The following is a 21,559-nucleotide window of genomic DNA, read 5'->3' on the forward strand; positions in this document are numbered from 1 at the left end:
ATATGCTATTTTATTCACTTGTAAACTATATTTTTGCAAGTAGTTAATTTACTAATGTGTCAACTTATAAACTCTCTTCAGCTCATTTATTTTGTGCTGGTTGGCCATGTGCAAACTGACTTTGAGGCAGTACTCCGTGTTTTGTGAACAAGCCTACTTGCAGAGCTTTTCACATTGTCTGTTAATGATCTGTCCATTCACTTCTCTAAGTCAAATGTAAGTCTGTTCAGCTGCCAGGAGTTATGACTGTTTTGGTTCCATATGATTTGCTGATATTGCCTCTGGCTGCATTATTTGCAGTGGCAAATGATGGTGATAGTGCAAGTGGGAAAACATATCATGAGAAGCCAACAAACACTGACACCAAAAACAACATAGGGGAAATTACTTGTGCTTAATAAATGAAATAAAGAAACGATAAAGTAATGGAAATTAAAGTGGATGAAACAACAACTTGCCACAGGTGGAAACCGAACCCACAACTTTCGCATTTCGCGTGCGATGCTCTACCAATTAAGCTACCACGGCGCTGTTTCCCCATCCACTTTCTTGGGTATTTATGTGTCGTAGTAGAACCCTGGGAGTGTAAGCCAGCGCCACCACTCGCAGACCTTGGTGGCGGACGTGGAACGTCCTCTTTTGCCGCAGGCGTTACGAGAACGTGATCTTTTTGGGTGAAGGCAGCTGGTCAATAACCCATGTATGCTACCTGAAGGCATCAATGTAGCCAGATTCGAGACCTTCGTTATGTAATAAACAAGAAGAAAGGGGATTAACCGAGGGGCCCAATTTTTATTAGTCATATCATGAGAAGCCAACAAACCCTGACACTAAGGACAACATAGGGGAAATTGCTTGTGCTTAATAAATGAAATAAAGAAACGATAAATTAATGGAAATTAAAGTGGATGAAACAAGAACTTGCCACAGGAAAACAGTAGCTTGTGTTAACAGTTTTCTTTTGAACAAGTAGCTGTGAATGTAGCTGTGACTTATTTGATTCTATGTGCCTCTTAACATACATTTGAGATATCAATGCTTCAAGTCTAAACAAATTTATTTTGTTTATTTATTTGTACATACTGCAGCCTCACTGGGGCTATTGCAGGAGTGGGATGAACAACAAACATACAACACTTATAAAAAAGCTTGTGTGAATTGTTTCAGTGGTAGTGAATGGCTGTTGCCTGGTAATAAACTCCAGAGTTCAATTGTTGATGGAAAAAAAACTGTGTTTAAAGGAATCAGTGCAGACAAAAAAGGTTGATATATTTAGAGCATGGTGACTCCTCGTACACAGGGTTTGGAAGAAATCAAGTAGTTATCAAGAGAGGAGAGGCGAGGAGAATTGATTAACTTGTTAAGGAATTTTAGGCATTCAAGTTTGTGACGCTTTGCAAGAAGAGTGAGACCGAGTAGGGTCTCACTGCATCAGACCAATTCACTTATTTGAGAGTCTCCCTATTGATGTGATTGCAAGCTTATACTGCTGTGCTGCAAGTCATCGTATATTCAATTAGTTTTGTCTTTGTAAAATGTTTCAAAGTTATTGTGGGCATGATTGGACCTGTCATTAGGCAACCAGTCAAATACCCTATAGAAATTTTATTGCTTAAACCCAGAGATATTGAGAGGTAATGTGCTGCTTGCTGTCCTGAGATTTATACAAATACTTATAAAATTGGTTTCTCCAAGGTGTTCATTCACTGAGTTCATTTTCAGTGCCTAATTATTCCTTACTGTTTGTGAGGGGTGTGACTTAATACGAGAATTCTGCCTCGCCTACCTCGGCTACTTGCAACTGTTGCAGCATATGGCAATGTATTTGTAGCATTGGTCCCAACGTAGCGTGAAGTATAGCTTCTGACTGGAAGCTATACGCAGAAAAGAAAGCTAAATTTATGCGGACAGTAATGTCAGAGTTAATGTGTTTACTTGTAGATCTTAAAATAGAAAATTTATTAAAGGGGCCCTGAACCACTTTTTATCGAAGTGGAGAAAGACATTTGAAGTGAAGATAGGCTATTTCAGAACCACTTTGCCGCAAAAAGCACTTCAATGCGTTCAGCAGAAGCGGAGTTATCGGCAATCAAACACGGCCTCAGCTGTGCTCCTGTTCTTACCTCACTGCATTGCACTGCGAAGGCTACAGTGCAGTGGGGCATGCCCACAATGCTCCAGTGTCTTCTAAATGTCACCGTGGCATGCATTTGCCATGACTTCCACCTTTGGTGCCTACGACATGCTAAACATAAGCCAAATGTGCTTGTGCTCAGCGAGCCGCAGTGCGCTTAGCCACTGGACTCGTGGCGGCACCCCGCGGCGACCACGGGCTTCGGCTCCGACATGGCTTCAGCTCCAGTTCATTCTGACTGTCGGGAAAGCATTTCTCGCTATCTCCCTTATATAAGTGGTCGTTTGGGAGGAAATAGCAAGTTTTGGCATTCCATCTCTCTGCTCGGTCCACCATACAAACACCTACCAGATTTCTCCGGCCGCTTGCTCCCAGACGCAAAGCTTTCCGCCACTCCGTCGCAACCCAGCTGACTGGTGCACACTGGATGATAAACCCATCTGTTTCAATTGTTCCGGTACTGGACACATTGCCGGTCATTGCTGCAACCACTAGTCGTTGCCTCCTCGGTGGTCATCTCCGAGTCGCTACCACCGAGTGCCAGACAATCGTACTTTCTTGCCCTGTACGTCGACTAGGAACATCAGTGCTGACAGTGCTCCAGCAAGATCCAGCCGCTCCCCGTCTCTGCAAGGTCATAGCTTCTGTTCGCCTCTCGTTCACCGCTCTTCGTCCCCATCTGCAACCGGTCGCTTCACTTCGGGAAACAAGGCGGTGCAGGCCCCGGAGGAGAAGCTGCAACTCCGACCCGGCCCACAAAGCACCTGTTGACCCTGCCTACACATGAAAACCTACTTGACATTGAAGTTGATGGCGTTCCTGATACATCTCTTGTTGACACAGGAGCGCAGCTTTCAGTTATGAGCGCTGCTCTCCGCCAAAGGCTCAAAAAGGTTCTGACGCCCGCCCTACTGTGCACCGTGCAAGTCCCCGGGGGGAGTACTAAACTCCTCCAAGTGCCATTTTGGTTGCCGTGAAATTAACATGCTCGGCCATCTTCTAAGCGCCGCCAGAATCCAACCTGATCCAGGGAAAGTTTACGCCATGCAAAATTTTCCTGTACCTTGTTTAACAAACAATGTCCGTAGTTTTCTGGGCTTATGCTCTTATTTCCGGCGATTTGTGAAAAAATTTGCTGACATCGCTCGCCCTCTCACTGACCTTAAGAAAGATGTCTCTTTCTCTTGGGGACCACTGCAGGAGAAAGCCTTCTCTACCCTGATTGAGTGGCTTACAACTTCCCCGATTCTGTCACACTTTGACCCTTCTGCGCCCGCTGAAGTATGAACTGACGTGAGTGGTCATGGCATCAGCGCTGTCCTCACTCAGCGTCAACAGGGCCAAGACCGTGTTTTCGCTTACGCCAGCTGCCTTCTTTCCATGCCTGAGCGAAATTACTCCATTACTGAGTGGGAATGCCATGCACTCGTATGGGCAGTCGCGAAATTTCGACCGTACCTTTTCGGTCGGAGCTTCTGCGTCGTAACCGCTCATCATGCCCTCTGCTGGATCTCCTCTTTGAAGGACCCAACTGGATGACTTGCACGTTGGGCATTGCATCTACAAGAATATAAATTTTTTATTATGTATAACTCAGGGCGCCTACATAAAGACACTGACTGCCTGTCCCGCAATCCCGTGGATCAACCGGACGATACCGATGTAGACTCGTACATCAGTATTCTGTCCCTCTCCGGCTTCCTCCATATTGGCGACGAGCAATGCCAAGACCCTGTTCTTCGAACACTTATGGAATGCCTAAGCTCCTCGCCCAATGACCCGTCCCTGCGGATGTTCACCTTGCGCAATGGAACTTTATACCGCCGTAGTGTTCGTCCTGATGGCTCGGAGCTCCTTGTAGTCGTTCCCAAGCACCTTCGACGGGCCATGCTCCAGCAACTTCACGACGCTCTTACTGCTGGGCATCTGGGCATCATTCATACTTATGACCGCCTGCGGCACCGCTTCTTCTAGCCCGGCATTTATCACTCTGTGCGCCATTATGTCGCCTCTTGCGACTGGTATCAGCGCTGGAAGATGCCTCCTATGCCTCCTGCTGGTTTGCTTCAACTCATTGATATCCCTACACAGCCCTTCTTCCGTGTGAGCCTCGACCTCCTTGGCCCCTTTCCAATTTCCATTAAAGGAAGCAAATGGATTGCTGTAGCAACAGATTATGCCACGAGATATGCCATCGCACGAGCGATGCCAACCAGCTATGCTACAGATGTCGCCAACTTCTTACTATACGACATCATCCTGCACCACGGCGCTCCTTGCCAGTTATTCACGGATCGCGGCCGCTACTTTCTATCAAAGGTCGTTGATGATCTGCTCTGCTCCTGTTCTACAGAACACCAGCTTGCTACCGCATACCACCCTCAAACGAACGGCCTCACTGAGCGACTCAAACGCACACTAACTGAAATGCTGGCCATGTACGTTTTGGACGATCACCACAATTGGGACGTCGCTTTACCATACATCACTTTCGCATACAACTCGTCCCGTCACAACACTGCCGGATTTTCACCATTTTACCTTTTGTATGGCTGCGACCCCACCTTGCCCTTTGACACGTTGCTACCTTCTGCAGTACAATCACCCAGCACTGGCTATGCTTGCGATGCTATTGCCTTAGCCGCCCAGGCCCAAGAGGTCACCCGTCATCGCCTCACAGTCTTGCAAGCTTCTCAAAAGCGACGCTACAACCTTCTGCACTGAGACTACCATTTTTCACCTAGTTCCCTTGTCCTTCTCTGGACGACTTCACGTCATGTCGGCTTGTCGGAAAAACTACTTTCCCGTTATTCTGGCCTGTACCAGATCGTACATCAACTGTCCAACGTGACGTATGAGGTCGCCCCAGTCGGTCAGCCTTCAGTGCCTCCCAACATGACCCGCGATGTTGTTCACGTCGCCAGGCTCAAGCCCTATGTCCCCCCATTAAGTGAGGCTTTATAACTTGCACCGGGACAGAGCTAACCCCGCCGGGAGGGTCATGTTACGGTGAATTGAAAGAAGAAGGTGACATAAACTAGAGGAAGACGAAGATTGGCCGTTACCTGAACGCCATATACACCACTTGTAAATATACATTATTTTACACTCGTGGGCCTGCTTTCTGCCGGCAGCAATATAGCCCTAATGCTGCAACTTGTTGGGCATGGAAACAAGACTATTGAAAATTTCTGATGTGCATGAGTGTTAACATGTGATATAAGTGGTGAGGTTAAAGGGAAGCTGAAAGGTTTTCCAGAAAAAATGAGTGAACATCTGTACATAATGGTTTTCAACCCTCCGAATTCGAATATCGTATCGAAATTGAGCGAAAGAAAGCGCAAATATATTTTATTTCGACGAAAAGTGCAGCAGCGGACGACACGCCCAGCTCGCGCGTCTCGTTTCCGCCTGTGATTGGTCGGTGCACCTCGTGATGTCAACCCTGCCGCTGCCGACCGCTGCCGCTACACATGAAGCGCGGTGCCAGGTAGTTTGGTGCTGTTTTTCTGAGACGGTACTGGAAAATTTAGAGAGACTGCGTTTTTCTGAGGAGTTCGGCGTTACTCCCTACATGTACGAGCCGATTGCGAAAAGCCGGCCTCTCGAAGAAGCAAACGATGCTGGTGTGAGCAGTGCTTTCGACGCGAACGAAAGCAAAGTCTTGGGATCTCCTCGTGTTGGAAATGCTCTTTGGTGAGTATGATTTTTTCAAAGCGATCTAGTGATCTCGCCGATCTTTCGCCCATCTAGTGAGCTAGTTTCCGGTCAAACAACTGTAGTGCTGTGTTCCTGCATGCCTCTTCGTGGAATGTAAGCGGGGATGCGATCGTCGGCATTTGTGCGCTGTCCAAAGCTGTCGACAATCTACAAAGACGGTTTAAACGCGTGAAAAGCTTCCCGGTTCATGCAGTACGTGTAGTGACCTTCATCTGTTGACTACCACTCACGTTGACTACCACTCACGTTGATTACCACGCACGTTGACTACCACTCTACATACACGCAGACGCACCAACAAAGGAATGCAGGGTCGATCGAAGCAGATTACGATGGCACGCACGCAGAAACAAGCGCGGTCAGGCACGGTCGCGGACGCTGCGAAGGAACGAAGCAGAGTTGACGTCACAACACCATGGTTTCCGGTCTCCGCTCCGCTCGCTCACTCAAAGGGGGCGCGGAGCTACAGCGCAATTTCAACCGACGATTACGTCGCTCCTAATTGAAAAAAAAAAACCCTAAATTTTACCTACGTGGTTTATAAGGTTCCCGCATCCGTATATGAGCGTCTTATGGAATTCGACAGACTCTTCAGCTTCCCTTTAAAGTATGTTACTCAGGGAATCCACGATATAACACATTGGTACTTCATGGCTCCTCTGAGTAGTTGCTGATATTGCAAGTTGTTTTGAAGTGCTGAACTATATGAATCTTCCTCTAAAAGGTACACACATATCATATGCTTGTGATTTTTCCAGATGGAATATGTTGTGGGGAAGTACCTGGACATTCACAATACTGGTTCTGCACAACAAGTCCCGCCACCTGTGTTCACTGATATGACAGCAACAAATGACATCGCTTCCTATTTCACTCGAAGGAGAAATGTCAAGCAGAAGAAGGTATGCATTTTTCATGCTTTTTATGTGTGCAAGCAGTGAAATGCTGTTTAGAATTTTGTAACACAATGTTAATTAGAACAAGAAACATTTAGTTATTGCAGCTTAGATTTACAGAAAATAAGGGACAGCGTGATATGAAAAAAAAGGGGGGGGGGAAAGGGGGGGTTTGCATGTTGATAGGAACGGGGTTGAAATGGGCACTGCAATAATTGACTGTTCATGTTGGATTCCATGGTTCTATGCCATGAAAGTAGAGGACTTGGCTAAGATTGGACGCGGGTGAATGTGTCTGTTCTTTGTCTAGGGAACACATTTCTTTCTTTTTTTTTCATGTGTGCATGCCCAAGGTACTTTAGGAGCATGTGTGGATTTTTGGTTGTCCAATATGGTACTTTGTACTCTTTATGGCTGTTTTATGGTGTATTTAATGGTGTATTATGGTGTATTTAATGGAATTAAACTCAATTCAGATGTATTTCATCATGCACTGGTTGATTTGGGCAACATTTAAAGCTTGGCGAGTGCAGAGGAGTGCAAGTGTGCAACACACGAGAGCAAAAATAGTGCTAGTGTCCAACTGAAACGGAGCGATGTAGTACGCCTTGCCATGGTCGTCAACGGAATTCATACGTGAACACCGGAATGCTTCATGCCTATTCTTGCATTTATAGCCTTTATTCTTGCATTTACCACCGCGCATAATGCCGCGTGCCTTCATAACTGCATAGTCGCCATCCATGATTGCATTGATAGTGACCGTGGTTTTGGCCACAGCAGTTTCAGCAAATAGTAGTTTCGGTTTGACTCGACGCTCATATCAGCTGTGTGCTTTCAGAGCTGCATGGTCGCCATCCATAATTGTGTTGGTAACGGCCGCGGTTTCAACCACAGTGGTTTCGACAGACAGTCATTTCATTTTGACTTGGGGCAATGGCTGTGCACACAATGTCGTAAACACAGTGGAAGCTGTCAAAGATGAAGGCTGGCTACATTGCGATAGATGGAAAATCCATTGGGGACCAGCTCACTGGCAAAAAAAAGTAATCGGAATGTGCGCGTGGTAGCGATAAATGTGTCTTGGATGAAGACATGTGCCATGGCTGCACTGCAAGGGAAGTTGCAATGTGTTCACTGCTGCACGCGCTAATCAGTCGTGAGATTATGAGAATTGCAGCCTGTGCGCTACTTTTGTGCAAAATATAAACAGGATTTCTGATTCATTCAGTAAATAAAAGCATGTTGACATAGTAAACATTTGTTTATTTTATTGTTTTCTTGTTGCCTTTTATAACTGGAATTCAATTATTTCATACATTTTTTCAGTCCCATGAAATCCAAATTAACGAGATTTTATTGTAGTGGACTGGGCTAACTGGGCTAACTGACCACTTCGCATCATTGCCCCCCCCCCCCCCTTTCTGCTTCATCACGCCGACTTCTTCACAGATCCTATAAGGAAGCATCTGTATTCCTTCTAGGACATTGAAGTGGGCACTTTCCCATAGAGCTCAGTTGTTTACTGGTTGAGCTTGCCACATAGTAAAGTGCAAAATAGAAAAAAAAAAGTTGCATTATATTCTGGGCAAGGTTCCAAATACAGTGTATTTCCACTTGACCTCATCAGAACATGCAAAATAAGTTCAAACTATCTTATGTTGAGTGCAAAATTTGCCTTGAAATGCACTTTTATTTTATTGAAATAACTGACTGTGGTCTGTACTTGTACTTGGAAGCAGGAACTGTAGAGACAGCCATGAAATGCTGGTAAGGCTTTGTGTTTTGCATTTGACTCCTATTCAAAGGTTGGTTTATGTCCAGCTTCCGCTTCATTTCTAGTCAAACTTCCACTTTACTGCCAAGTCTAGCTTAGTCTGTTATGATCAAATTGATGCGGCTTATGGCTTGGAAGGCGTTACAATACACAGGCTATTGCCTGCCAAAGAAGCTTGCATGCAAAACCATATATTCATTGGTGTACGTGTGGCTGGAACCTTGCATACTGTTCTAGTTTCCACGACATGCATCCACACTGTCCTCAAACTGCCTACCTCTTGAACCTTCAGTGCTCGGTGTTGTCCTCCCAAGTTCTCCCATACTGTATTCGTGTTTTCACAATGATAGCTGACAGACATTTTCCTTGGGATGGCACAGTGTAGCTGCATAGGTTGGTGCACAGGTGCAGCAGTGTCGCAGGGATCAGATAGCATTCACCAGGTGCATGCTATGTAGTACATCTTCACAAAGTCACTGTAAGGTCATCACTGGTTTACTACAGAATATGTAAAAATACAGTAAAACCTCATTAATTCAAGCCTCGTTAATTTGGAAAATCGGATAATTCGGACTCGTCCTCTAGACCTGGCAAGCGTATGCATTATTTAATGCAAGGAAACTCTCAATAATTTGGACATATTTGTCTGCACAGTGGTTAATTCGAGCAACTCTTGAAGCTCGGCGAGTGTGGAGTGCCGTAAGTGTGTGACGCAAGAGTAAAAACGTTAGCATCCACCGAAACGAAGCCACTGATTTCGCATCGCCGTAGTCATCCGGGGAAATCGTGTGAATGACAGCAACGCCAGAACGTTTCGTGCCTATTTGTGCCTTTAAAGCCTTTATTCTTCCATTTACTGCCATGCATACCACCGCATTAGCCATGTGCCTTCATTACTGCCTAGTCGTTATCCATGATCGCGTCGATGGTGTCCGCGGTTTTGTCGCCAGCAGTTGCGGCAAACAGTAGTTTTGTTTTTACTTAGTGCAACACTGTCGAGGATGAAGAGCATCGTTTACATCGCGATGGGAAGCAACCTGGCGACACTGGTGAACAAATAATTGGGACGTGTGCACGGTAGTGAAAAGCGTGTCTTTTATGACGATGCGCGCCACTGCCGCGCTGTGAAGGAAGTCGCAAGGCCTTCGCCGCTGCAAGCGCTAATCAGGCATGAGATGAGAATTGCAGCTTCCGCACTGCTCTTGTGCGAAATAGAAACAGGATTTGCCATTTCATTCAGTAAGTAAGAGCGAGTTGACGTGGTAAGCATTTTTTTGTCTGTTTTTAAATGTACACTGTGTGGACTATGTATTGTACAATCTAAAATTGGTATGTTTAATTTGTTATTTTCCAGTTTGCACTCTTTAGGTTTGATTGCTCTTCACATGCCATCAGCATGAATACATATTTAAAAGAAAAGAAGGAAGAAATGAAGGACAAGGTATGGCATTCTCTTTGTTAAAGGGGGACAAGGCACTTAAAGTTACTTTTTTATTTTCTTAAGCAATTTTAATTAAATTTGTGCAGTTAATGTATTTTTATCAACTAATTTCAAAAATGCATTTTTTTTCTATGATAAATATTTTTAATAATATCTAGAACAGTATGTTCTTTGTTGAGGGCCTAATTAACTAATTAACAGCAACTTGTGCAGTAAAGTACAGCACACGGAGTCAATTCTGAATGTTCATAGTGTGTCGTAAATTATAAGTTGTTCTTTTAGGCATTTTGAAACAAAGGTATAGGTTGTCCAACTTTGTTGGACACCCACCTTGATACTTGAAAAATATTAAGCTTGGCATTTTTTAATGACTAAGTTTGCCAACCTATAATTTAGACAATAATTTCTTGTTTTGAGATTGCTTTATTTATTGAAATTATGTCACACATTTATAATAGCTACCACATGAAAGTAACAGACTGTGAAGCCTAGGAAAGTGTGGAGGAAATTAACAGTATTTTTCATTTGAATGTAAAAATGAAAGGAAGGTGGAAGCGGAAGAAACAACAAATTGCTGCTGGCTGTAGTTGAAACTGCAGCCTCCACATGCAACATTTGATGCTCAACCAATTGAGCTCTGGTGGCAGCTCTCTCCACTTTATTGGGCATTTGTGTATGTGTATACTAAACTTAGCCTTGGGAGGGCACTAAAGCTATTCCTGGGCTAACGACCATGGCCATGAGTGGCGCTTGGCAAGAACTTCATTGTATGGTACACATACTCAAGAAAGTGAACTAGGGGACAACAGCTGCCACGTTAGATTGTTAGAGATGTGCCATGTAGAAGTTATTGGTTCAGCCCTCATTGGCAGCTAGTTGTTTTTTCTTTTTCTTTCATTTCTCATATTATTTATATGTTTCCATTGAAAACCACAGTTGATTTCCCCAACGCTTTCCTTAGCTTTATTGTCCATTGGCTTCACATGGTTTTCCCTAGAAAGAATCGAGCCCCTGGGTTCCACTGATTCTTCTTGCTCATCTGTAGCAGCTGTCATTGACGCTGACAAAAACACATAATACTAGTCTGGACTCTTTGGCTAAATGTTGTTTCTTGGTCAATGGCACTTTGCTTATGTCACAGATGAAAGCATTGATGAAAGATGAGGCAAAACAAAGCGTTCAATAGTCAACATTCTGATTTCTTGCTCATTGTCACAGATTTTTTCGTGGCAGATTTTTTTCTGAAACAGTAAATATTCCATGTTCCTTTTCTTCCCCCTTTAGTGTGATTACGTCGAAGTGGCAGATTCTCACCAGCAGTTGGTTTGTGTGCCTACTTCCAAGAATATCACATGTAGGTTGTGGAAAATGTCATCCTTGTGACATTCCTTGTGTTCTTCCTGCTTCATCAGTTTTTCTAGGTGTTTCTGCTATTAACTTTCAACCTGTGTTTTCTTGTTCCAGATATTTTCAAGCCACTAATGAACTTCATTACGGATATAGAAGCAGCACTGAAACTAGAGGATGGGTAAGTTTTCTTGTCAAATGCTGATACATAAATGTAGATTTCTATGTGTGGCATAGACATCACATTTCAAATGAAAGACTTTGTGAAAGTTTCGAGCAAGGGTAGGATTGAAGTACCATATGGCAATGGGCATGGGAATTCAAAACATGCGTGCAAAACTTCTGAATTCATGCGTGTAATTGGACTTGCGTTTTGTTTTGTTGTTTGAAAGTGATTCACTTCTGCACTTCTTCGTTTCAGAAATCACTGCCACTTGTATGAATACCTGGTTGAATGTGTCAAAATATTCTTGGGGCATGTGAACAATGATCTGGACAACACCATTGACAACGCTACAAAAAGTAAGTGCTTCTTGTTTAACCTCTTACGTGTTTCATTATTTTGATTAAAAGTGACTTTATGTTGTTTAAAATTGATTATTTTCAAACTTCACTTCACTGAAAATTCTACTAAAGCTTTTTCAATCAATTTGCTTCATGCTTTAAAGGGACACATAAGGTAAATACTAAATCAACGTGGACTGTGTAAATACCATTACAGAAACCTCGAAACGCTTGCTTAGTGCCAAAAAGAGACTTAGTTTACAAGAAAATTGTATCTGAAGGGTCCGAATACCTTTTTCAAAATTCAAATCTCCCACCACCCAACCAGGGGAGTGGTGACATTACATACGCCATTACCGCCCTTTACTGCCGTCGGTGAGTAAAACAGCACCCGACAGACGACACCGAGCCAAGACAGAGCGGCGGATTCGTCGCTGCAGCTGGTTTTTGGTCAAGTGGCGTAAACCATTCGGGCATCCCGCCAGTTGGCTCTTTATTCTATGATCCCGCGACGTCACATGGAAGTTGAATTCTCTGCTACTTGCAGTTCGTGCGAGTTTCACAAGCGAGCAAAGCCAGCGCAGCACTACGTGATCGGGAAAGTACTGAAACGCGAAAGCGTGGGTGGCGCAGTCAAGTGAAAACGAAACCTTTCGACTGCCCGCGTCATTGTCAAGGGTAATTTCAATTAGTTCTTTTTTCTGAACATGAAATGGAACTGGACAAGTAGCATTTGATTTCATTTTATAATACAATACGAGGATGTTTTTTGAAATGAGTAGTTGAGTACTAGTGACAGAATTTAACTGAGGAGTGCTTTCGTCATTGAGCAAGTGCTTGAATGTTCCGGGGTAGTCTCTAAGCTTGACCTTGTATTTGCCTTTAGTGTCCCTTTAAGCATGAAAACGCTGCACCACTGTTGGGCCAAGTTACGTCGTCTTTGCTTTCTGAATCATCACTTTTGGTAGTGGGAAATGATGACAAGACTCTCATCATCCTCTTTGCTCGATGAATAAAACTCTGGTACATGGCTCTGGTACATGACCGTAGTGTAGAAGCAATGAACGACAATCTTGTGGGCATCATTAAGGAGTGTGCAATGGAAGTCGGTGGTAACTCCGTTAGGCAGGATACCAGTAAACTATCGCAGGAGACGAAAGATCTGATCAAGAAACGCCAATGTATGAAAGCTTCTAACCCTACAGCTAGAATAGAACTGGCAGAACTTTCGAAGTTAATCAACAAGCGTAAGACAGCTGACATAAGGAAGTATAATATGGATAGAATTGAACATGCTCTCAGGAACGGAGGAAGCCTAAAAACAGTGAAGAAGAAACTAGAAATTGGCAAGAATCAGATGTATGCGTTAAGAGACAAAGCCGGCAATATCATTACTAATATGGATGAGATAGTTCAAGTGGCTGAGGAGTTCTACAGAGATTTATACAGTACCAGTGGCACCCACGACGATAATGGAAGAGAAAATAGTCTAGAGGGATTCGAAATCCCACAGGTAACGCCGGAAGAAGTAAAGAAAGCCTTGGGAGATATGCAAAGGGGGAAGGCAGCTGGGGAGGATCAGGTAACAGCAGATTTGTTGAAGCATGGTGGGCAGATTGTTCTAGAGAAACTGGCCACCCTGTATACGCAATGCCTCATAACGTCGAGCGTACCGGAATCTTGGAAAAACGCTAACATAATCCTAATCCATAAGAAAGGGGACGCCAAAGACTTGAAAAATTATAGACCGATCAGCTTGTTGTCTGTTGCCTACAAAGTATTTACTAAGGTAATCGCAAATAGAATCAGGAACACCTTAGACTTCTGTCAACCAAAGGACCAGGCAGGATTCCGTAAAGGCTACTCAACAATAGACCATATTCACACTATCAATCAGGTTATAGAGAAATGTGCAGAATATAACCAACCTTTATATATAGCTTTCATTGATTACGAGAAAGCATTTGATTCTGTCGAAACCTCAGCAGTCATGGAGGCATTATGGAATCGGGGTGTAGACGAGCCGTATGTAAAAATACTGAAAGATATCTATAGCGGCTCCACAGCCACCGTAGTCCTCCATAAAGAAAGCAACAAAATCCCAATAAAGAAAGGCGTCAGGTAGGGAGATACGATCTCTCCAATACTATTCACAGCGTGTTTACAGGAGGTATTCAGAGACCTGGATTGGGAAGAAATGGGGATAAAAGTTAATGGAGAATACCTTAGTAACTTGCGATTCGCTGATGATATTGCCTTGCTTAGTAACTCAGGGGACCAACTGCAATGCATGCTCACTGATCTCGAGAGGCAAAGCAGAAGAGTGGGTCTAAAAATTAACCTGCAGAAAACTAAAGTAATGTTTAACAGTCTCGGAAGAGAAAAGCAATTTACAATAGGCAGCGAGGCACTGGAAGTCGTAAGGGAATGCACCTACTTAGGGCAGGTAGTGACTGCGGATCCGAATCATGAGACGGAAATAATCAGAAGAATAAGAATGGGCTGGGGTGCGTTTGGCAGACATTCTCAGATCATGAGCAGCAGGTTGCGATTATCCCTCAAGAGAAAAGTGTATAATAGCTGTGTCTTACCAGTACTCACCTACCGGGCAGAAACCTGGAGGCTTACGAAAAGGGTTCTACTCAAATTGAGGATGACGCAACGAGCTGTGGAAAGAAGAATGATAGGTGTAACATTAAGGGATAAGAAAAGAGCAGATTGGGTGAGGGAACAAACGCGAGTTAATGACATCTTAGTTGAAATCAAGAAAAAGAAATGGGCATGGGCAGGACATGTAATGAGGAGGGAAGATAACCGATGGTCATTAAGGGTTACGGACTGGATTCCAAGGGAAGGGAAGCGAAGCAGGGGGCGGCAGAAAGTTAGGTGGGCGGATGAGATTAAGAAGTTTGCAGGGACGGCATGGCCACAATTAGTACATGACCGGGGTTGTTGGAGAAATATGGGAGAGGCCTTTGCCCTGCAGTGGGCGTAACCAGGCTGATGATGATGACATGGCTTTCTCGCTCTTGCTGTCAGAGTCGAGCAGGGGCTTCCTTTTGCTCGCACAACTCGCATGCGAGCTGTCAGTGGCAGACGCTATCGTTCGAAATCTGCAAAAAGGAGCAAAAAGCACACGATTCCAAAAATGCGGTCTTTGAGCGCTGACAGAGTGCTGCCATCTATCTAGTAAAAAACACAGACTGCAGTAAATGTGCCCTTCCAGCGCTAACGAAATAACTGCCATCTGTGTCGTAGAACACGAAGACCAAATCAACGCGGCCTTTGAGGCACTGATAAAGGTCTCGCATTTATGTAGTAAACAAAAAAGTGTGCAATAACAGATTTCTAAAGCTGCACTTCAATATTGCATTATATATATAGTAGTCTACGCTCGTTACAATGGACCCACGTACAACAGACTATCATACTGTATATGTATAGCGGACCACATTTCAACCTTAGTTAGGTCTGCCTATTTTATTAACCCTTTCGCTGTCGGACCTTTCTGGCCGTGACGCACCCCCAGTGTCGGCTTGGTTTCAGGGAACGAGCATAAGAGGGAATGAACATAGCAATTTATTTTTGATTATGATTGGTATACAAATAACATAGTCAATGCAATATACACATGCTGTTAGTAAACATCATCATCATCATCAATCTGACGATGCGGAACCCTCTTCCTCGCATGCGACTCTGTCCGAGTCCGAATCCGAGCTCGGCTCGTATTCTGAATCGGAATTGAGCCACCGCTCCAATGAGCAGACGAAGGTCCCGCGCGCTGAGCCATCCGAAAGTAACCGCGCGCAGGGAGGATGCGCTTTCGGTCGCCCGCACAACGGAGATAAATGGGACGTTGCGTGATCAAGATGACAGAGGGAGATGGAAAAAGGCTAAACAAAGTTCGAAGGGCTTTACGTTTACTACTGTAAATCGGAAGCGAGGGTGCGGCGAGAGAGCGAAAGCAGCAACGAGTCACTCTTTTCGGGGAGGCAACGGCACGTGCGCCTGAACTTGACGCGCCGTAGCAGGCACACCAACAGAAGAAAAATAAAAACCTTCAAACCAGCAGAGATGGCAGAACAACCCTTGAACCCATAACCACACGCGCCGCGCTACAGCGAACAGGGAGCCACCGCGCCACTCAGCAAAGAGAAAGTGGGGAGTGGCAGTCGCGCTGTACTCTTCAGTACATGGAGTAACACGGGCCGGGGCAAATATACGAACTTGTAGAAAGAGTCAGCAGATAGCGTGGCCAATCCAGGAGCGCCAGCTTTGCGCTCTGGCGCGAAATTTTGAACGCACAATGCCTGAACTTGACGCGCCGTAGCAGGCACACCAACAGAAGAAAAATAAAAACCTTCAAACCAGCAGAGATGGCAGAACAACCCTTGAACCCATAACCACACGCACCGCGCGACAGCGAACAGGGAGCCACCGCGCCACTCAGCAAAGAGAAAGTGGGGAGTGGCAGTCGCGCTGTACTCTTCAGTACATGGAGTAACACGGGCCGGGGCAAATATACGAACTTGTAGAACGAGTCAACAGATAGCGTGGCCAATCCAGGAGCGCCAGCTTTGCGCTCTGGCGCGAAATTTTGAACGCACAATAGAGAACGTACCGGTACGTCAGTGACACTGTGGGGGGGAAGCGCGATGACGTACCGGTACGTCCGTGACAGCGAAAGGGTTAATGCAACGAAGTCAGCTTTTAACGGACCGCGCTACAATGGACTATCAGCTACAGCCGACGAAATTAGCGACAATTTTTGTCAAAATTGGGCATATAAAACGGACTCTTGTGGTGCGACACGGGCTAATAACTGACTTGCGAGGGTCAGCCGATGACTGTGGCTCAATATCAATGCGCAAGGGAGGAAGGCGGAGCGAAAGTGCGCCGTCTTCTCTTACGCGCGAGGCATGGGGAGGAGGCGATGGAGAAGGGGGGTTGTACTCCAGTGGCTGCTGCTTATGGTGTGGCTGCACGGATGTATCTTGAAAGCAATCTGCGATGTGGACAGAGTATGTGCCCACGCAGGCGCCATATCTTGAAAGCGATCTGCGTATGAGCAAAGTGCGTGCCCGTCTGGGCCTCATCTTCAAAGCGATCTGCGATGTGGGCAAAGTGCGCCCAGTGCCGGTAGCTTCATTTATGCTGTGGTTTTAACGTTTAGTTCACGTTAAAGTGAGAGACAGCACAAAAGTCAATTCACTCGCTGTTGCTTCCACACTTGCTTAATTTGCTATCGCAATCGATGCTTTGCCTTTCAGGCAAAACTGTTACTTTTTTTGTTTGTTTTTTACTTTGAATGTTCATCACTCACTCTGTATAATAAAGCTGTTAGTCATTGTGACGAAAGTTGCAGAAGTGAGGCGTATCGGATATTTCAGACTTCGAATAAAACGGAAGTTTTTTGTCAGATTATCAGGGTCCGTTGTAATGAGAGTTGACTGTAGAATAAAAGTTGAGTGGATGTTCATCCAAATCACTTTGAAAATGAGATTGTCGTGAGCCGAGCTTGTCGAAATCACTTAAGGGATTAAATTAAAGAGGACTAGCACACTTTTCTTACTACATTGGTAAAACTAGCGTATGAGACGGTGATGGCCTTAATGTTGTCATTTTTCTCATTCTCAGCTAACTTTGAGTGCTTGCATTGAGCTAGTTTTGTTTTCTTTTGCATGTAGGTCTGGAGACGTGGAAAGTGACTTCCGATGCAGAAATTTTAAAATCTCATGGAATTGTGAGGCCATTATTACAGGTATATTCTCAAGCTATCCTAAAGAGAATTTTTTTTTTTTCATAATCAGTGAATTTCTTCTTCTCACTAGTTGTCTTTGCTGCAATTTATCTTTTCAAATGATATATTTATTTTGGCACTTTCATCGTGACGTGTGTGCACACTTCCTGTATTTGCTTTCATGACCAGAAGTTTTCCAGAAACATTTCTGGTGGTTCTGTTATAACAGATGCAGTAGAAAGAAGCCTAATATTGTTGAGATGGGTAAGTGGTAGCGGCTAACTAAAATTCTGAATGCTTTGTGCTAGACATTTATAAATTTTTTGCCATAACCTTCTGTTGCTGGCTGGTGAGCAGAATGTTGCTGGCTCTATTTTGACATTTTAATTGTGGTGCAAATGCAACTATCGATGTTGCTCCTGCTGTTAGCAAATGGTTCGACTACTTCTTTTTGTGGTCGACAAAAGTGACAGATGTAGCAACTGGCTCTTGAAGCAGCTACTGTAAGCAATATTGTGCTGTTATTGCCAGGTTGCAGCCAAATCTCGCAAAGAAATACTGTACTGTACCTGGCATCAGGGCTTGTTTACTCGCTTTTACAGATGTGGGAAACCACTCTCACCCACAAACTTGGTGCTCAGATGGGTTAAGCTCAATGAGCATATTTGCATAGTGCTACCACCATCTCATTAGAAAGAAGATATGTAAAGAACAGTGGCAGGTACCTCTACAGGAAAGGGGCAAAACCAGTGCACTTGAATATCCAAACTCGTTTTTCTGTGGCCTGGGTTTACAAAGGATGGAATTTTTTTAGCCATACCAGATTAATAAAGTAAGCACTGATTCCAAACACATTACTGTACCAAAAAAGACTAAAATGCAAATTTGAAGCAATATCTGATTGCTGGCAAGCCATCAGAAAAGGTTATTGTGTGATTGACCTCTTCGTAACGTTCTCTGGTATGTATCCCTGTTTTCTTCCTCTTTTACTCAGAGCACATTGTGTGTGGACCAGAGTCTTCAAGGCTTGCAAGAGTTGATGCAGGCACTGCCTATGTATGTTGAGCATTTCCTCAGCTTGGCCTGTACCATCCTTTATAACTACAAGCAAACCAGCCAGGTTGCATATAGAGGTGGGTTGCACTTATCAGTTCTAACATTATATGTTCATGATAGATACATGCTTAAAAAGACTTTGTATTTGGTTAATCGATTGTCACATGATTGTAACCATGGATGGAATTCCCATCAGTTTGTAGATATTTTCCTGATGGCCTTGTGATTTCTTAAGCAAATATCAAATTGTAAGAATGGCCATCACCCAGCTACCCACATACACTCAGACCTCATTATAACATTGTTGAAGGGGGAGCCAAAATTACTTCATTATATCCGTTATTTCCCTTTTACTGCAGTACTATATACCATATTTTTCCACCTTTAACCCACCACTGCTGATAACTCACACCCCCAATGTCAACAGCCTGGGGAAAAAAAAAAGTGCCTATAATCCATGAAGCTAATTACATACAGCAACAATCACATCTTTGCAAAAACAGTGTCCATATATGGATGCACAGCTTGTCCGTGTCGTATCTTCAGCCAGCACCTTTGTCGATGCTGATACTCTTCAGCTTTTGCTACGCTATAAAAGACGGCCAGTGAAGACAGCTCATCATGATCAATTTTCTAGTTCGCTGGTGCCGTGTGCACTATTCACTAGCTACTAAACGCAAAATGGCGACTTTCAAAGAGGAGGAGAATGGGCAGCCATAAAGGAGGCAGAAAGGGAGCTTGAACATGCAGGGGTGTGGTTTTCTAGGAGGTAATGAAACTTTTAATGGCAGAGAACCTTGCCGTAAAGTCGCACGTCAAGGTGAAATTTGCATATAACCCTCACTCCGACATTACTTTTAAAATTTTTTAAATTTTGGTATGGGTTATACGAGCAAAAATATGGTACGCCAAATGATGTGTACAACGTTAAACATGCAAAAAATAAGACAGCTTTGAGGCCTGCTGAACTGCTATGCGGCCACGTTTCAATGAAATTTTAATGAAACATCAGCAAAAGAATCTCTGGCCCATAGAGCACATGACTTCATAGCTTGTGACGTGACAGCCTTTACAATAAATAGCTTGCTTCTGTTCTAATGTATCGCTTCTGCTTTCCACTTGGCTCAATGTTGTCGTGAAACTGGTGATATGGTGACATGGTCAAAGAGAACAGCTAGCATGCTATGATGCGAATTAAATCCATCGTGTTCGAGCAGCACATGGCACACAACACGACATGCTGACTATGCAGCTGATCCGACGCTCACATGGCCCTGCAGCCCCACCATGTGAGCGCGCCTGCTTGGCTTGACTGGTTTGTGGCCTCCGAGATCGCACCAGTGCAGTCTCGGAGGCCACGCCTAGCTGCCAGTCTGTGCACCGCACTACAGTGAGATAGAAGCAGTACCATCGCACTTCTCTTTCTCAGCACAGGTAGGTGTGGCCTCAGAGATTGCGATCTCGGAAGGCAAGCCTAGCTTCGCCAAACTACTTAGTGTGCTGCTGCTGATGACAATGATGCCTGCATGCACATCTCTTGGAAGTGGGAGATGATGAGGATTGCTGGATTGGGCCAAATAGTTTCACAAAGAGAAGTGTGATGATGATGGTGAGCCGCAGCTTTTGCGTGGCCACCTTGCACAAAACTACACAGGGTAGTGAGAAGGAGTGGTGTTGCTCCATGGCATGTTCGACGAAGAATATTTTGAACTGCTGTGCTGAACGCATGCCAAACCCAGCGGGAAGCAGTATGCTCAACGCACAACAGTCGAGTAATTTTTTTTTTCTTCAGATACAAATATAGTTTGTTATATCTATCGGCAAGAAAACTTCATTTTGTTAAAACAGACTTATACATTCACAGATCTATATTGGTATTTCAAGGGGAATTGCATTTATTTCATTATATCCCATTTTGTTATAACGAGGTTCAGTTGTGCAGTTCGTAACCTTGGTTGTGGCCTTGCAACTAGCAAACAGAGTACGTATATGATTTACTTCGTTACATCCTATTTCGTTCTAACGAAGTTCAATTTGTAGTTTGTAGTCTTGGTTGTGGGTTTGCAAGTAGCAAACAGAATATACGATACTGCACTGCATGGGCCTAAATCATAGTCTCCCACCTGGGGCTTGCAGCGTAAAGGGACTCTAAAGGCAAATATTAAGTCTAACTAAAGTGATAGATTAGTGCTCGAGAATCTTAAAGGCATCAATATTATCGTGAACAGAGCCTTAGTAATCGAGGAATTTAGGTAAATGCAGGACATGGTTAGAGATTCCCCGGGACGTTCAAGCACTTGCCCGATGACGAAAGCACTCCTCAGTTAAATTATGTCACTAGTACTCAACCATTCGTTGCAAAAACATCATTGTATTGTATTATCAGACGAAATAAAATGCTCCTTGTCCTATTCTATTTAATTTTTTAGAAAAAGAACTAATTGAAATTACCCTTGACAATGATGCGGGCAGTCGAAAAGGTTTAATTTCTGCTCGACTCCCGACACTTTCACATTTCACTAGTTTCGATATCGCACTGGTTTTGCTGGCTCGTGAAACTTGCACAAGCTGCAAGTAGCAGAGAACTCAACTTCCATGTGATGTCGCGGGATGCCCGAACGATCTACGCTGCTTGACCGAAAAGCAGCTGCGATACAGCTGCAGTGACAAATCCACCATTCTGTCTTGGCTCGGTAGCGCCGGGACGGGGTTTACTCACTGACGGCAGCAAAGGGTGGTGATGGCGTATGCAACGTCACCACTCCCCCAGTTGGGTGGCGGGAGATTTTAATTTTGAAAAAGGTATTCGGACCCTTCAGATACAATTTTCTCGTAAACTAAGACTTTTCTTGGCGTGAAACAAGCGATGCGAGGGTTCTGGAATGTCTTTAAACAGGCTACGTCGACTTAGTATTGGCCTTTAGTGTCCCTTTAATGCTGT

General features: G+C 44.3%; 1 protein-coding gene across 3 annotated transcripts in view; it reads left to right on the plus strand.

Moving 5' to 3' along the window:
* Nucleotides 1-21,559, plus strand: part of Sec8 (Secretory 8) — a 102,948-nt gene that overhangs the window by 42,731 nt on the left and 38,658 nt on the right. For all 3 annotated transcript variants that reach the window (XM_065433229.2, XM_065433230.2, XM_065433231.2), the window contains exons 12-18: nucleotides 6,613-6,756; nucleotides 9,882-9,968; nucleotides 11,253-11,322; nucleotides 11,433-11,496; nucleotides 11,737-11,837; nucleotides 17,510-17,583; nucleotides 18,557-18,695. In XM_065433229.2, the coding sequence (XP_065289301.1) occupies nucleotides 6,613-6,756; nucleotides 9,882-9,968; nucleotides 11,253-11,322; nucleotides 11,433-11,496; nucleotides 11,737-11,837; nucleotides 17,510-17,583; nucleotides 18,557-18,695 (679 nt within the window). The remainder of the gene's footprint in view (nucleotides 1-6,612; nucleotides 6,757-9,881; nucleotides 9,969-11,252; nucleotides 11,323-11,432; nucleotides 11,497-11,736; nucleotides 11,838-17,509; nucleotides 17,584-18,556; nucleotides 18,696-21,559) is intronic.

This window comes from Dermacentor albipictus, chromosome 1, assembly GCF_038994185.2.
Source record: "Dermacentor albipictus isolate Rhodes 1998 colony chromosome 1, USDA_Dalb.pri_finalv2, whole genome shotgun sequence".
Lineage (NCBI taxonomy): Eukaryota > Metazoa > Arthropoda > Arachnida > Ixodida > Ixodidae > Dermacentor > Dermacentor albipictus.